General features: G+C 55.0%; 1 protein-coding gene across 1 annotated transcript in view; it reads right to left on the bottom strand.

Annotated features, from left to right (window-relative positions):
* MICAL1 (microtubule associated monooxygenase, calponin and LIM domain containing 1) overlaps positions 1–15263 on the bottom strand; it is a 41176-nt gene that overhangs the window by 1539 nt on the left and 24374 nt on the right. The window contains exons 10-24 of the mRNA XM_077839395.1: positions 12464–12590; positions 11778–11847; positions 10796–10943; positions 10089–10276; positions 9225–9334; positions 8879–8929; positions 8165–8284; positions 7127–7301; positions 5206–5288; positions 4310–5003; positions 3623–3702; positions 3090–3191; positions 1324–1417; positions 1025–1124; positions 196–269 (exon numbers count right to left, since the gene is read on the bottom strand). Coding sequence (XP_077695521.1) covers positions 196–269; positions 1025–1124; positions 1324–1417; positions 3090–3191; positions 3623–3702; positions 4310–5003; positions 5206–5288; positions 7127–7301; positions 8165–8284; positions 8879–8929; positions 9225–9334; positions 10089–10276; positions 10796–10943; positions 11778–11847; positions 12464–12590 — 2216 coding nt within the window. The remainder of the gene's footprint in view (positions 1–195; positions 270–1024; positions 1125–1323; positions 1418–3089; positions 3192–3622; positions 3703–4309; positions 5004–5205; positions 5289–7126; positions 7302–8164; positions 8285–8878; positions 8930–9224; positions 9335–10088; positions 10277–10795; positions 10944–11777; positions 11848–12463; positions 12591–15263) is intronic.

The raw sequence follows: 15263 nt of genomic DNA, 5'->3' as shown, positions 1-15263 counted from the left end.
ACAGGCCGCCAGGAGCCCTCTGGTTGGAGGATGTCCGGAATCTCATCCAGTCGTGCCGATCGCTTGTGCCACCGTCCCGTTTCCACTGGCGAGGCAGGAAGGAGCCGTGCTGCCACGTGCCTCCGTTCCCCAGGCGCCTGCACGTGTGACCAGACCGCCCGGAAAAGGAAGGCGCAAGGCCATGCTCCCTCTCACCTTCCATGTTCATGTACCGCCGCAGTTCCTGGTCCAGCTGGTACTGCTTCTCCTCCAGCTTCAGCCCTTGCACCCTGCAGGGGGAGAAAATAAGAGCTGTGTCAGACCCCAGGGCCGGGACTGCAGCAGCCCGTGGGCCTTTAGTATTGGGCAGATCTCCACTCCCCAGAGCAAGAGACTGAAGGAAGTCCTCTGCCCCGGGTCTCTCTCTCTCTCTCACAGAGGCAGCAGGTGCATTTACGGAGGCTGGTAACGCTCCTGGCTGGGTGGGTGGATTGGCAGGACGTTGGGGTGGCTGGAACTGGGCAATACCGTAAGCCCGTTTGGCACAACGTACGTGTAATAACTTTGTGCACAAAAGGGTCAGAGTTCTACTGGGAGCTCATGTCACCCTCCGCTGGCTGGGGAGATGCAAGTGAGGGGGAGGCCAGCTGCACGCTGGAAAATAGAAACCGCCATTTTAGGCCACTGCGATGGGTTGCTGGGATTTTAAGGTTCAGTCTTGAATCTGGCCAGAGCTAGATACCGTCCCCCAGCAAGGAAGAGCCCTGGCCTTTCTAATGGATAGAGCTCCTCTCACTTCCACCATTGGGGCATCAGACCATGCCACTGATCAGGGACAGGCACATTGCAGGCTACTCAATTTTAGTGGAAGAGGAAGGGTTTCTCTGCAGTTGTTTAAAAGGGCAGCTGCTGGGACTGTTAGAGAAAATCCTGGCTGGGGCAGGTCGGGGTCAGAGCACAGGTGGGGCTATTGAAGGAGCACTGAATTGCACTGATCCAATGAATCCCAGTGTACCACCCCCAGACACACACAACCGCGTCTTACTCAATCATGAGGTCCGACTCCTCGGAAACCAGACTGTTCTTCTTCTGCACCAGAGAGAGTAACTGGTTCATCCACTGGGTCTTCAGCTCAGACTGGGTCCCTGGGGGGGGGGCGGGAAGAGGGGAGACTGCATGGGTAGGACAGAGAGGCGCCCCAGAGACAAACTGGATGTCACTGATCCAGAGACAAGGGCTGGTGAATGGGGGTTGGGGTGATGATACCGGTCCCCGTGGGACACTGAGACAGGGCATCCTAGTGGTGCCTGTCTGCAGGCACTGGTACGTGGGGATCCCTCCTACCTCCTTCGCCCCGCAGTGATCTCTCCAGCTTTATCCCCTTCTCCTCCAGCTTCCGGAACGTCACTTCAATCTCCTCCAGACGCCTCTGGATGGACTGGAATGCACCGGGGAAAGGTCACTTGGATACTTTGTCTTCCTTTCCTATCAACTGTAACCTCTGGGGAAGCGTCAAATTATGACGTCTCCAGCTGCTGGCCAGGGGGAACAGATGCCAAGGGCCAATTCTCAGCAGCCAGGAACTTCCCCAGGAATTAATAGTAATGTCGCCCTTGTACAGCACCTTTAATCAATGCACTGTCATCATGTAAAGCTCAGCACCCCTGCGAGGGAGGCATTAACTTTCCCCATCTGTAAACTGCAGCTAGCCAAGGCACAGAGCTCGGGGATTAGGCCAAGATCACAGCATGTCAGCCACAGAGCTGGGAACGGAGCCCAGAAGCCCTGTCGTAGAATCATAGAAATGCAAGGCTGGAAGGGACTGCGAGAGGTCATTGAGTCCAGCCCCCTGCACTGAGGTGGGGCCAAGTAAACTTAATCCTGACAGGAGTTTGACCAACCTGTTCTTAAAAAGTTCCAGTGACGGGGATTCCACAACCCCCCTTGAATGCCTGTCCCAGAGCGTAACTACCCTTGTGATTAGGGAGTTTTCCTAATAGCCAACCTAACTCTCCCTTGTTGCAGATGATGCCCACTGCCGTTCGTCCGCCCGTCAGTGGTCACAGAGAACAAGTGATCACTGTCCTCTTCCTAACAGCCCTTCACATATCTGAAGGCCGTTATCAGATCCTCCTGCATGACTAAACATGCCAGTATTTGTTTTTTAACCTTCCCTCACAGGTCAGGTTTTTTAAGCCTGTTAGCATTTTCGTTGCCCTCCTCTGGACTCTCTCCAATTTGTCCCCATCTTTCCTAAAGCGCGGCGCCCCGAATAGGACCCAGGTCTCCTGCTGAGTAAAGCGGGACAGTTACCTCCCATGTCTTACTACAGCACTCATGTTAACACGCCTCAGCCGTTTTCACAGCTGTACCCCAGTGACGACTCTCAATTTGTGATCTACTATCACCCCCAGAGCCTTTTCAGCAGGACTGCCCCCTAGCCGGCTATTCCCCACTGTCTAGCTGTGCATTTGATTTTTCCTTCCCAAGTGAAGTACTTCGCACTTGTCTTGAGTGTATTTCATCTTGTTGATTTCAGACCACTTCTCCAATTTGTCAAGGTCATTTCGAATTCTAATCCTGGCCTCTAAAGTGCCTGCAATCCTCCCCAGCATGGTGTCATCTGCAAATTTTATAAGCATCCTCTCCAGTCTATTCTCCAAATCAATGCCCAAGAGAGTGAGTGAATAATGGGGGGGCTGGGGGAAGGAATGTTAGCAAGAAACTTCAGGAGTTAACACAACATGTTAAATGGATGATGCACAATTGCATACACTATCAGTGGGGATGGTGAGGGGTTCGTCTTCCACTGAAACATCCAGCGTTACTCACTGGGACTAGATCAATGGACCGTTGGTCTGTTCTCATGCAGCCATTTCTAGGTTCCTAGCTCTAGCCACTGGTGTAGACAGGAACAGAAGACCAGACTGAGAAAATCCCTGACAGTATGGTGGCTGGTATTGAGGAAGCTCTGAACTGGCCTATTGAGAGCTGTCCTAGCCCAGTGTCTGCAGTGACTCTTGGAGATTCTCCCACCCCCGTCATTCCTTACTAGGACAGGCAGTGGGTAGGGGCCCCCTCTCCCCCCAGCTCCAGGGCATCGGCATTACCTGGGCTTTGCAGAACCTCTTCATCTCTGCCTCTTTGGCGCGGCGGGTCAGCGTTCTCTTCAAGGTGGAATATTTTTCCTTTTCGCCCAAACTTAGGAGACACTGGAAGCACAGCACAAGAGCCAGGGTCAGAAGGGGGCACATGTCCCATGGGGCTCAACAGAGCAGCCACAAAGCCGTGAGAGACTCGGGCTGGCCTTGGCCTGGGGCTGATTGAATGAGCCACGATTATTCTTTATTGTTCTTAAAGCATCACCCACCAGCCAGCCCTTTAGTAACAAGCAAGAGGCAGGGTTCTGCCCCAGGGAGCCTACAATCTAGTTAGACCAGGTGAAGCTTAGGGCAGAAGGAAAAGTGATCAAGGGGGAGAGGGCGAGACAGAGTCTGGGACCCACTTACTGCAAGTTAAACCTTGTAGTGTAGACAGGGCCCCTGGGCGAGTCCTCTTAGCCCCACAGTCACACCCACATAGCCACATTAGTATTAGTCTGTTGCATGAACACCTCTATGGACTTCAGACTCATCACACTCACGTTCTCTGTTAAGTACCCAAGATCTTGGCTCTCCTCCTTTTCCTCCTCCTCTTCGCCATCACTGTCAGTCTCCTCTATGTCTGGGCAGAGAAGAGCAGTTGATTTAGGACTAACCCTGGGCAGGTCCCCTGGCAATCAGTGGTACAACTCGCCTTCCCAGCTGTAAATCGCTGATGGACCCGAGATACCCAGAACATCAGGGCTCAGAGCGGGGAACTGGCTGGCAATGGGAACAGCACATTCAGTCTCATTTGGCCAGGCTTCTCCATGGCTCATTCAGGGCCCGGGTCTGCCGGCTGGGGAGCCAGTTGGAACCAAGCGTGATGGTGGGTTTTGTGAGCTGGGTGCCTGTCCACGAGGAACTGGGTTGTGACCCACCCCCCTCGTCTCACACAGCACCTCAGACAGTAGCAGCAGGGGAAGGAGCCTTCACAGGCCACTCTGGACCCACCCAAATTCCTGGGCCTCAATTCCAGCCTTGTGCAGTATTGTTGCAGGCAAAGGGAGATCAGCTACCACCACGGCAGCTTTCTGCCCTGTAACTCCTGGGGGCACCCACGGGTGCTCTGGGGAAGAGGGAGAAAGCATCTAGACACATGGTGCTGGGGGAGAGGCGGGAGGGGAGTTCACAGCCTGGCTAGATAACTGAGCACTCAGCTGCACCAGAGACTCAGAGGCGGGAATTACCTTCGGCCTCCTCGCTGAATCTGGGCTCAGCCCAGCAGACCTGCCCTCTCTCCGGAGCACCCTGGTCCTTCGCCGGGACAGCGCTTCGCAACGGCTCTGAGCCTGCCCGGTGCGTCCCAGGACCCTCCTGGCTCTCTGTCTCGGAGTCCAGGCTGAGCGTGGACAGCTTGAGCTTTTCCAAGGGTGAGAGCTGAATTTTCTTCCTCTTCCTGGTGTCTTCCCCCTCCTCCTCGGCCTGCCTGAAGCCGGGGGGTGCGGGCCCCTTTTCTGGAGGCCCTGGGGTGGGTTGCCACAGTGCTGCGCCCGAGCTCCATTCCTCCCGCTGAGACCAGCCATTGACCCCATCTCCTCGGCCAGCCCCAGGGTCCTGAGGCTGGGCCCTGCCTGCCGTATGGGAGGAGACGGGCCTTCCCACATCCTCCGCCAGCACAGTGCAGGGCAGAGCAGCAGGTTGCTGCATGTCTGCCATGCCAGCGCCTCTGTCCTCTCTGGCTGGGACGCCGCCCTCCCCGGCTCCTCCAGCTTCCTCCCACGGCTCTGAAGGCTGATCCGCTGCCAGCTGTTTCGGGAAGGCGGACGGGCTCCCAGGAGGGCCCTGCCCATCAGAATCCACTCTCAGCTTTGCCGCCTCAGTGGCCAAGCCCAGGCTGCTGGTGTCGGAGGGAGAGCAGAATCGGGCGCCCTGGGAGGGGTCCTAGCAGGGGCCAAATGCCGAGGGTTAGAAGTGCGGCTGGGAAGCCGCCACGGAGAACTGCATTTGCTAGCTTGTTACCAGATCAGCCCAGAGCCCATTTACTGCTTTGCTACTGGACAGGGCTAAATCTGCAGGGACGGGCCCAGCCGGCCAGTGCTGGACACATCCCCAATGGTGCAGCTGCAGCGGGGGTCCCACTTACCTCATGCGGTGCAGCCTGGGACCCACTGTCCGGCACCTCCATGCTACGGGGGCTGGAATAGTGCAGCATGCAGTAGAAGTGTCCTGGGGAGGGAAACCAGGCAGTCATAGGAGGACTCGTGGGGATGCTGCCAACTCGCACTCAGCCCCATGCTCTCATCGCTATGGATCAGATTCCTCTGCTACCCTCCCTCGCCTTTACCACAGGTTTACCACCACTGATTTCAACGGGCCGACTTAGTGGGCAGAGACCACCGCCTTCCACAATGGTCAACAGCATCTCATTGTTACCTTGTCCTCCCCATCTGACGTCCCTTGTCTTATACTGAGCCCCTGCCCCAAGGAGCTTACAGTCTGTCTCTCTGCTCTGTGTTTGTACAGCACCTAGCGCAATGGGGCATGACTGGGCTCCTGAGCACTAAGGCCATGCAAATAATAAATAATCAAAGCTGAGGGGTAAGGGTAGGGTAGGGTCAGGATCTATGGTTGCAGTAACAACCACCACCTGGAGGGGATCAGAATAAAAGAATTAAGAGAAATGGAGCAACCTCCTGCCTGTATTAGATTAACAGCGGAATCCGAGGGGAGGTGGCAAAAATGGGTTGAAATGGATTAAATATATAAATATTATAAGTCACACGACTTTTCTAATCAGGATTCATCTGCTTACTGCAGCTCCCCTCCTACACTGCGTCAGCTCTGCTGTGTTCCTCTCTCTTTGTTACTGTCTCAATCCTTAGGGAAGAAAACAATGTGTCCGTTCAGGGATTCTGGTTATCCCAAGAGTAACTACATTAAACACACAAAAGCAGCTTTTATAAACCCTACAGCCAGCGGAAATGTGCCATGTGGCTGGTTTTTAAACTATTGTCTACTGAAAACAGTTGTTTTTAAGCAAACATCCCCCTGCCATTGTTTGACAGGCAAATATCTCCCAGGGCTAAAAACCTGGTCAGGAAACTGACGAAGGGTTTGTCTACGCTGGAAAAAAAAAAAAGAAAAGCGTATTCATAACTCATGTTGGCTAACTCAGGTTAAAATTGGAGTGTGGACCCAGCATCTCAGGTTAGCCGCTTGAGTCCAATCCCAGGCGGCCCGATGGGCTTTACCCTGAGCTGCTAACCCAAGTGAGCAGCCCAGTTGTTGCATCTTCACCGCTGCTTTAGCCCAAATTAAAGAACACAACTTTTGTGCAATACAGACATACCCTCAAACAAAAAGGAAACTGACATTGGCTGGTTCTCATCGGCCAGGCTGCAAGAAATGCAAAGATTCGGGAAGCAAACAGCAGGAACAGTGACAGGTAGACTGGATTTTACAGCTCTCTTCCTTTTTAAAAGCCGCAAGTTCTCAGTAAGGTAGGTGAAGATAGTGGTTAATCACATGATTTTAAGTGGACGCTTTAAAGCAGGCTGTAAATTTAACGGAGCTGGGAGGCGGAAGGCCTGCATTTCTTACTGCCCCAGTCTTTAACTCAGACCTTCCTCCCCACAGCTGGTCTCTGCCAGTCACATGTGTTTTTGCACCGATGAAGCATTAGGGCAAGTGCCATACAGAATATCCTACATGGAATTGCTGGTGCTCTGCCATGATGAATAGTTTAGTGAGTTAATAAAACTCGGCGAATACGAGACTAAGTCCCTGGAATTTTAAAGTAGGCAGCGGGTGGGAAATCCCGATGAAGACACTGGCACAACCCTTTGCGCAGAGCAGACAGGGCCTTGGTTACGTGGTTCTCACGTACTCAGCCGCATGGAGCCACCTTTCCGTTGGGATAGGTGGACTCAGCTGACTCAAGACTGGCAGGGCTTGTTACGAGGCAGCTCTGGGAGCTGCCTGGCTGGATCACGAAGCCCAGACTGCCCCAGGCCTGTCGTTTCTCAGGGCTTGTCTCTGTACCCAGCCCCGTTCCTGGGACCCACCGTCATCCTCGTCGAAGGCGAAGTCCCCCAGGCGCAGCGTGGTTCCACACTGATGACACTGGAAGCAGCCTCGGTGGAAGAAGTGCCCCTCGGCGCTGACCCGCTCCAGGATGTACACCCGCTTGCCGCAGAAGTAACAGGCGTCGCTGCTCTCCGTGGGGGAGGCGAGCGAGCACTGCGGAGGAAGCCAGACAGCCTTGGGGCCAGGCCAGCAGCTGCCCTGAGCTACTCACTCGTAAACCTGATGGGCCCACCCGAGTGCCAGCTGCCTGTGAGGCCCGAACTGTGCTGGGCTCCCTGTTTGTGAGTTTGGACGAGGGCTCCACCCCCGGCTTGCCACAGCCCTGAGGGAGGTTGTGACAGCTCCGGAGTGGGGATAGCAGAACCCGGCATAGGAACACAGGCAGGGGGACGGAAATGGCTAGTCACTGGTGGAGAGGAGCTTAGAGGGGTCCCTCCCTGCGAGCATGGCTTTGCACAGCCCCATCCCACCCAACCCTACCTAGTACAGCCCCCCCGGGGCCTGGCACTACGGGTCCATCTGCACTGGGTCGGAAGGTGTAAATTCCAGCTAGAGGAGACGTACTCGGGCTAGAACATAGCCCCGCTGGGCCAACAGGCTCCCCTGCCAGGTACATTCCCCCTTGAGCCTCTAGGCACCTCCTCAGGTGGCCAGCCCCTCCTGCTGCATAGACATCTGTACTCCGTTTTTAGCACACTAGCTCAACCCCGGCTGGAGCGGGTACTTCTCCTCGAGCTGGAATTCACATCTTCAGCGTAGATGTCCCCTCACCCACTGCAATGCTCGGCTCCGCTCCTCGAAATACTCCAGCCACCACCAGTCTGGCCCAGATTCAAACCAGCGGCGCAGGGAGATGGCTCCTTGCCTCAGGACCCACCCTTGGAGCTCTTTAAACTGAGCTGAGATTTCCCTCACAAGCCCCCCACCCCCGTCACAGCAAATGCAGGCGATGCCTGGCCACCCGCCCAGCCACCCCGGCTGGTGTGACAGACGGTTCCTGGGAAGTGGAGACTAACCTGCAGCCTGCCCAGCGTGGAATCGGAAGCGCTGGTCTCGGTGGGTTGAGGCTGCTCCTGGCGGTTTGTCCCCCGGCCAAGGTCAGCGATGGACAAGTCGCCTCCCACCCCTGATTCCACCTATACAGCAACCCAACGGGGGAAAGCGAAACACATGACTACGGCCAGCGAGCGGGCCAGCAGCCTCTGCAGTAACTATTACAGGAGCCCACTCCCTTACATGCGTGTCCTTGGGCCAGAAGGGGCTTGTGGCCTGCACATGCATGTGTACGATCTGTCGGCCATGATCTGATCCGTCCAGACATTGCACACGTGTTCCTTGCACAGCCACGGGCCTCAGAGCATCACACTCACCCACACGCTGAAGCAGATGCCCACGTGCCCTTCTGGAACTGGGGCAATGGCTCCAGAGGAGGCGAGGAGATTAATGGACACAGATTTCAGTGCCTAGATGTCAGATCATGGGCTGGTGCCTGGACATCACCCCCGCCACACTCTCCATAATAAAACTCCCTCCAGCGCCGGTTCCCACCGCTCAAGGCAGCCAGAGAGGCCACTGCTGAGCAACGCAAAGTGTTCCCTTCCCTGGGACGCAACCTGCTGCCCTCACAGCGTGACAAGCCCTGGGGCCCAGGTCTTTCATACGACATCCCCCGTGTCCTAGCTCCTAAACTGGCCCCGGCCACACATGCTGACGAGAGCAGGGAAACTCACCCCTGCTTCTCTCCTCGTCCTCTTGGTCTCGGCGTCCTGCTGGGCACTGTCCTGAAATCACAGACGGGGCTCCCTGAGTGAGACGCTGCGGCAGGAGGATGCTCTGGGCCTATGGTAGAGCCGTGTTCGTTCCTCCGCTCCCCTCGCACCAGTAGGGTCCCCCAGCCCACCCGGGGCAGCTCAGGGAGGGAACAGTGCCAGGTCACCAGAGCCAGCTGCAGGCATTTGTGTTACCAGGAGTGGGTTGGCTCAGGGTGCCGGACACCTCGTCCAGGACCTCGTGAGCACCTGGGCCGTAGACGGGGACAGCACCCGCTGTGTAGCGGGAGACACTCGGAGCATTTACCTGGTTGCGCTTGCGAGTCAGACTCAGACTCTTCTGGAGCTTGCTGAGGAACAGGACGGCTCCCCGGGTGCTGGGAGGAGCTAGCAGCTTCCCCACTCTCTGCTCTGGTTCTGCAAGGGAGAGAAAACAGGCTCGTGACTGGGTCCGGGCCCAGCCTGGCAGCTAGCGCACGGGCCGGCCACGTTCCTCGGCAGGATGCCACGGAAAGGGAGCATGTGCCATCTCAGCCGCAATCCCTCCAGCCAGCGGAGGAGGGGGGCAATCTTCAGGCCTCCATAGGGCTGTGAATTGCAGCGTGCAGATGCGGGAGCTGAGCGTTTTGTGTTTGATAGCTGGGCTCCCTGCCAACACAGGGGAGGCCAGGGTTCAAGTCCAGCTCTCGCTCCAGAGGATGGCAGGTGCGTTGGAGGTAACAGCCTGCCCAGGGAGCTAATTCTGCAGGGTGCTGGGACCTGCCTGGCTGGCTCGCAGCCCGCTCCAGCCACGAGAGAGACTTGCACCGCACAGGGCCTCGACTAGGTTCCCAGAGCAAGGCAGAAGAACCCTTCCCTCCAGCCCCCCAAAACAGGATGATTCCGCCAATGGCTCCTCCTCTGTCCGCATGGGGCAGGGTGCACAGCCTGCCCCACAGGTCACATAAGCCCCCAGGGTTGGGGGAAACTAACTCCATGATCCCCACTGTCCATTTCAAACCAGAGAGTCCCCTGCAAAGGGAATTGCTCAGCAGCCAACTCCAGAGTCCAGCCCAGTGCCCCCCGGTCCTTCCCACCCTGACTATCCTGACCATGGCTGGGGGAGAGCAGATGCAGGGCTGGGAGCGGATACCCCCAGAGATCCAGCCCTGGAGCCCCTGAGGATCCTCACTTGCAGAAGACTTGAAGGCTTCATAGAACTGGCTCAGGTAGGTGATGAGTCCGAGCTGGTTGGGCTCGGCCACGGAGGCCATTTCAGTGCTGGAGAGGACGGGCGGGATGCCTAGCTCCTGCTCGGCGATGTCCAAGGCCATCTGGTTGTTCTTGATGGGACTGTGCTGGTCCAGGGAATTGAAATCTCTAGGGACAGAAACAGGGTGTCAGGCTGAGGGGGAGGGAAAGCCGGCGATGCCTGCTCAGGAGCTAGGGCGGACAGGGGCGAACCCGGTTTAGATTTCCCCCTCCTCGTCCGGTGAAGGAACAAACTAAGCACACGAGAGTCAGGCAGCTGCACGCCTGCCTCATGCCCCCCACGCTGACCGCGTATGGAAGCAGCCTCTGTGGAAGAACCACCCCTCGGCACTGGGCGGGGGGGGGGATCATCCATTGGGCCAAATACAGCAACATTCAGCAAGGGCGGGGGGCCAAAGGTCAGGTTGTGGCAGGAACTAGAGGCTTGGGGGTGCAGGGTGGGGTAGTAGGAGGCACCATCCAGCCGCCACGAAACGCACATCATCCCCCCCCGCAAACCGGCACCTAGGAATTCCCAGCAGCAGCCACCGCAGGGACACACACGCTCCCAGCCCGGGGCCAAGTGTTGTGTGGCAGCCCAGCCGGGGTCGTCCTCCCGTCCCCAAGCCACGGGGACAGGAGCCTTACAGGAGGTTGGGCCGGAAGCGGTGGATGAGGGCACACAGGGCCAGGCCGCTTTTCCAGGAGTGCGTGAAGTCCGTCACCGTGACGCCGCGGTAACCCGCCGTGTGGGTCTGGCACCAGCTCAGGAGCTCCTCGTAGGCCCTGCCGACGTCTGGAGGAGAGAGAGGATAAGGCACGGGGCTGGGACTGGGGTGGGGCACAGCTGTAAAAGGGAGCAGCCAGGGGATCGGAGCTGGGAAACCTACAATCATCTCCATCAAGGGCCTTGGGGTGCAGGGGGCAGCAGGTGGGTCGCTTTCTTGGGCCGCAGAACGTGGGAGCAAGGGCATAGGGCTCATGGAGAGGACGGGGAGACCGAGTCTCCTGTTAGCTGCTGCTGAGGCGACAGCACACCCAGACTCAGCCTGCCAGCCCAGCCGAGGACAGGTTCCCAGGGCGACCTGCCAGCCATCGGGGAGCAAGTGGCTCCCAAGGCCACCTCCCAAAAAATGAGGGAAGAACTGCTCATGTCCCCTCCAGGGAGGGAGCCACAGTCCCCATGCCCGGCTCCCCACCCCTCTGCAGCACTCGGACACTCTGGCCCCCAAAGGCTCCTGGGACCCTGCTGGGGTGAGCGGAAGTGGGGCAGGAGGAAAGAGGGGGCGCCCTGGGGAGGAGAAGACAGGAGAGGATCTAAAAGAGGAGCCAGAGGGTGCACAACGTCCCACCCCGGGGGCACCAAGCCTCAGCCAAACGCCCAAGGCTTGGGTATAAGCGGGCACATGGAGAAAGGGCGCCAGGAAAGTCAGCGATAGGGGTGGAAAGCCCGACAGAAAAGGGAGCAAAAAGTCAGGCAGGCACCCAGCACCGAGGCTGGGTGGTGGGGGAAGCTCCACCAGCCGCTGCTTCTCCAAGGTGAGGAGGGCGATGCATGTATGGGGTGGAAAGCAGGTCTGTGGGGGGATCCGTCCAGCTGGACGCCCAGGGGTGGGCCCCCCAGACTTGCCTGTGCTCTCACGACTGTTTCTCTTCTTATGGTCGATCTCGATCATCCCTACCACATACATGTCACGGACCTGCAGAGAGAGACACCCCGAGATCGGTTACTGACATTGCAGGACAAGGCAATCTGCAGAAGAAAAGGCCTCCGGTCCCGGTGAAGGGAGGTCAAAACCCCAGTAGAGGGAACACAAGGAGTGTGCGGCCCTCTGACAGAGCACCCAGCCATGCCCTCTCTCCTTCTGAGACCAAGCTGGCTAGCGACCTGTGCAGCTGACCGCTGGCTCTTCCCCAGAGCTGGCTGCATTCGCTTGCTTACTGGGCCTGTGCACAGTCAGCTGCATCGTGGATTCACGGTTCATTCCTCTACTACCCACCGGCTCTCAAGCTGTGCAGATATACACCTGTCCCTGGGGCAGAGGGCAACAGCCGGGTGGAATCAATATGGGGTGTGAGGTTACAACTTGGATTATCCCATCATTCCTATGAGAACAGAGCAGAGACCTCACTCCGTGTTCAGTTCCCAGGAGCGTGCAGCGCCATGTCGGCCAAGTGGACACAATTATCCCTTGGTGGAGGTAACAAACCAGGCAGGGAGAGAGAAATGGCTTTAGGAACAAGGGCTGGTGCTTGTGACACCAGCTGCAAGGAGCCCCGGCAGGGCGGGATCTCCGTCTGGCCTGGATGAGTTACCTGGCTGGGCTTTATGGCTTGGAGGTTGATGTTGCGGTAGCGAGTAGTAGGGTCAATGCTGTACTGGCTGGTGTTTTTGTTGGTGTTGTCGGGGGACGTTTGAGACAGCTGCTGGTAGATGCTCTCCCTGCACAGAGGAAACGAGCCAGGTTAAACACGGACGTTCCTCCGCCACTGATCTCAAAAGTGAGGAAGGTAAAGGAACGGAGGGTTCAGAAGAGGAAAATAGAAAGGAGCATAAACTTTGGCAAGTCAAGTGGGAAAGCATCATGAGGCAGGCCAGGAGAGGATTGGGAGAGCAAGTAGCTAAAGATGCAAAAACCAACAGTACATTTTTAAAGTACATCAGAAGCAGGAAGCCTGCCAAACAGTCAGTGGGGCCACTGGAAAACCCAGGTGCTAAAGGAGCACGTGAGGAAGACGAGGCCGTTGTACACAAGCGAAATGAATTCTTTGCACCGGTCTTTGCTGCAGAGGATGTGGGGGAGATTCCCACACCTGAGCCATTCCTTTTAGGTGACAAATCTGAAGAACTGTTGCAGATTAAGCAGGGTTTGGAATAAACTGATAAATTAATCCATAATAAGTCAGCAGGACCAGTTGGGATTCACCCAAGACTGAAGAAATTCAAATCTGAAATGGCAGAACGACTACCTGTGGTATGTAACCTCTCGCTTAAATCAGCCTCTGCACTAGATGACTGGAGGATAGCTAATGTAACACCAATTTTTTAAAAAGGCTCCAGGGGCAATCCTGGCAATTACGGGCCAGTAAGCCTGACTTCAGTACCAGGCAAATTGGTTGAAACTATAGTAAAGAACACAATTATCAGACATATAGATGAACATGATATAGAATCATAGCACTGGAAGGGACCTCGAGAGGCCATCTAATCCAGTCCCCTGCACTCATGGCAGGGCTAAGTATTATCTAAACCATCCCTGACAGGTGTTTGTCCAACCTGCTCTTAAAAATCTCCAATGATGGAGATTCCACAACCTCTCTAGGCAATTTATTTCAGTGTTTAACCACCCTGACAGTTAGGAAGTTTTTCCTAATGTCCAACCTAAACCGCCATTTCCTCTACAATTCAAACCCATTGCTTCTTGTCCTATCCTCAGCGGTTAAAGAGAACAATTTTTCTCCCTCCTCCTTGTAACAAACTTTATGTACTTGAAAACTGTTATCATGTCCCCTCTTGGTCTTCTCTTCTCCAGACTAAACAAACCCAATTTTTTCAGTCTTCCCTCATAGGTTATGTTTTCTAGACCTTTAATCATTTTTGTTGCTCTTCTCTGGACTTTCTCCAATTTGTCCACATCCTTCCTGAAATGTCTCTCCCAGAATTGGACACAATACTGCAGCTGAGGCCCAATCAGCACGGAGTAGAGTGCAAGAATTACTTCTCGTGTCTTGCTCACAACACTCCTGCTAATACATCCCAGAGTGATGTTTGGGGAAGAGTGAAGACAGATTTTGTAAAGGGAAATCATGCCTCACCAATCTATTAGAATTCTTTGAGGGGGGTCAACAACCATGTGGACAAGGGTGATCCAGTGGTTATAGTGTGCTTGGACTTTCAGAAAGCCTTTGACAAGGTCCCTCACCAAAGGCTCTTAAAAACAAATTAAGCAGTCATGCGGTAGAAGGGAAGGTCCTCTCATGGACCAGTAACTGGTTAAAAGACAGAAAAAAAGGTAGGAATAAATGGTCCAAAGCAGACTGCAAAGAGCTACAAAGGGATTTCACTAAACTGGGTGACTGGGCAACAAAATGGCAGATAAAATTCAATGTTGATAAATACAAAGTAATGCACCGTGGAAAACATAATCCAAACGATACAGATCAAATGTTGGGGTCTAAGTTAGCTGTTACCACTCAAGAAAGATCTTGGAGTCCTTGTGGAGAGTTCTCTGCTCAATGGGCAGCAGCAATCAAAAAAGCGAACAGAGTGTTAGGAGCCCTAACGAAAGGGATAGATAATAAAAGAGAAAATATTATAATGCCACTGTACAAATCAATGGTCCACCCACACCTGGAATACTGCATCCAGTTCTGGTCACTCCATCTCAAAAAAGATATATTCGAATAAGAAGAAGTACAGAGAAGGGCAACAAAAATGATTAAGGGAATGGAACAGCTTCCGTGTGAAGAGATATTAAAAACTCTGGGAAGGTTCATATTAGAAAAGAGACAACTGGGGGTAGGGGAGAGAGATGATAGAGGTCTATACAATCATGACTGGTGTGGAGAAAAAGTGAAGAAGGAAGTGTTGTTTCCCCCTCACATAACACAAGCACTATGGGTCTCCGGATGAAATTAGTAGGAGCGGGTTTAAAACAAATATAATGAAGTTTTTCTTCACCCAACGCACAGTCAACCTGTGGGACTCGTTGCCAGGGGATGGTGTGAAGACCAAAAGTATAACTGGGCTCAGAATTAGATACGTTCATGGAGAATAGGTCCATCAATGGCTATTAGCCAAGACGGTGAGGATGTCTCTAACCCTGCAGCTGCCAGAAGCTGGGAGCAGATGACCAGGGACAGATCACTCAAAATTGCCCTGCTCTGTTCATTCCCTCTGAAGCACCTGGCACTGGCCACTGTCGGAAGACAGGATAGTGGCTAGATGGTCTGATCCATTGGTCTGATCCAGTCTGGCCGTTCTTATGCTCTTAAGAGCTCAGAGTGAGAGTGATCTAGGCAGACACCACAGCTCTGAAGACACAACCTGCAATCAGGCGCTTCCTGGCAGTCAATGGTCTTGAGAAGGGCTGAATTTAGTGCTAAGCAAAGGTGC

This window comes from Eretmochelys imbricata, chromosome 21, assembly GCF_965152235.1.
Source record: "Eretmochelys imbricata isolate rEreImb1 chromosome 21, rEreImb1.hap1, whole genome shotgun sequence".
Lineage (NCBI taxonomy): Eukaryota > Metazoa > Chordata > Testudines > Cheloniidae > Eretmochelys > Eretmochelys imbricata.
This window is presented reverse-complemented; position numbering and strand designations above follow the sequence as displayed.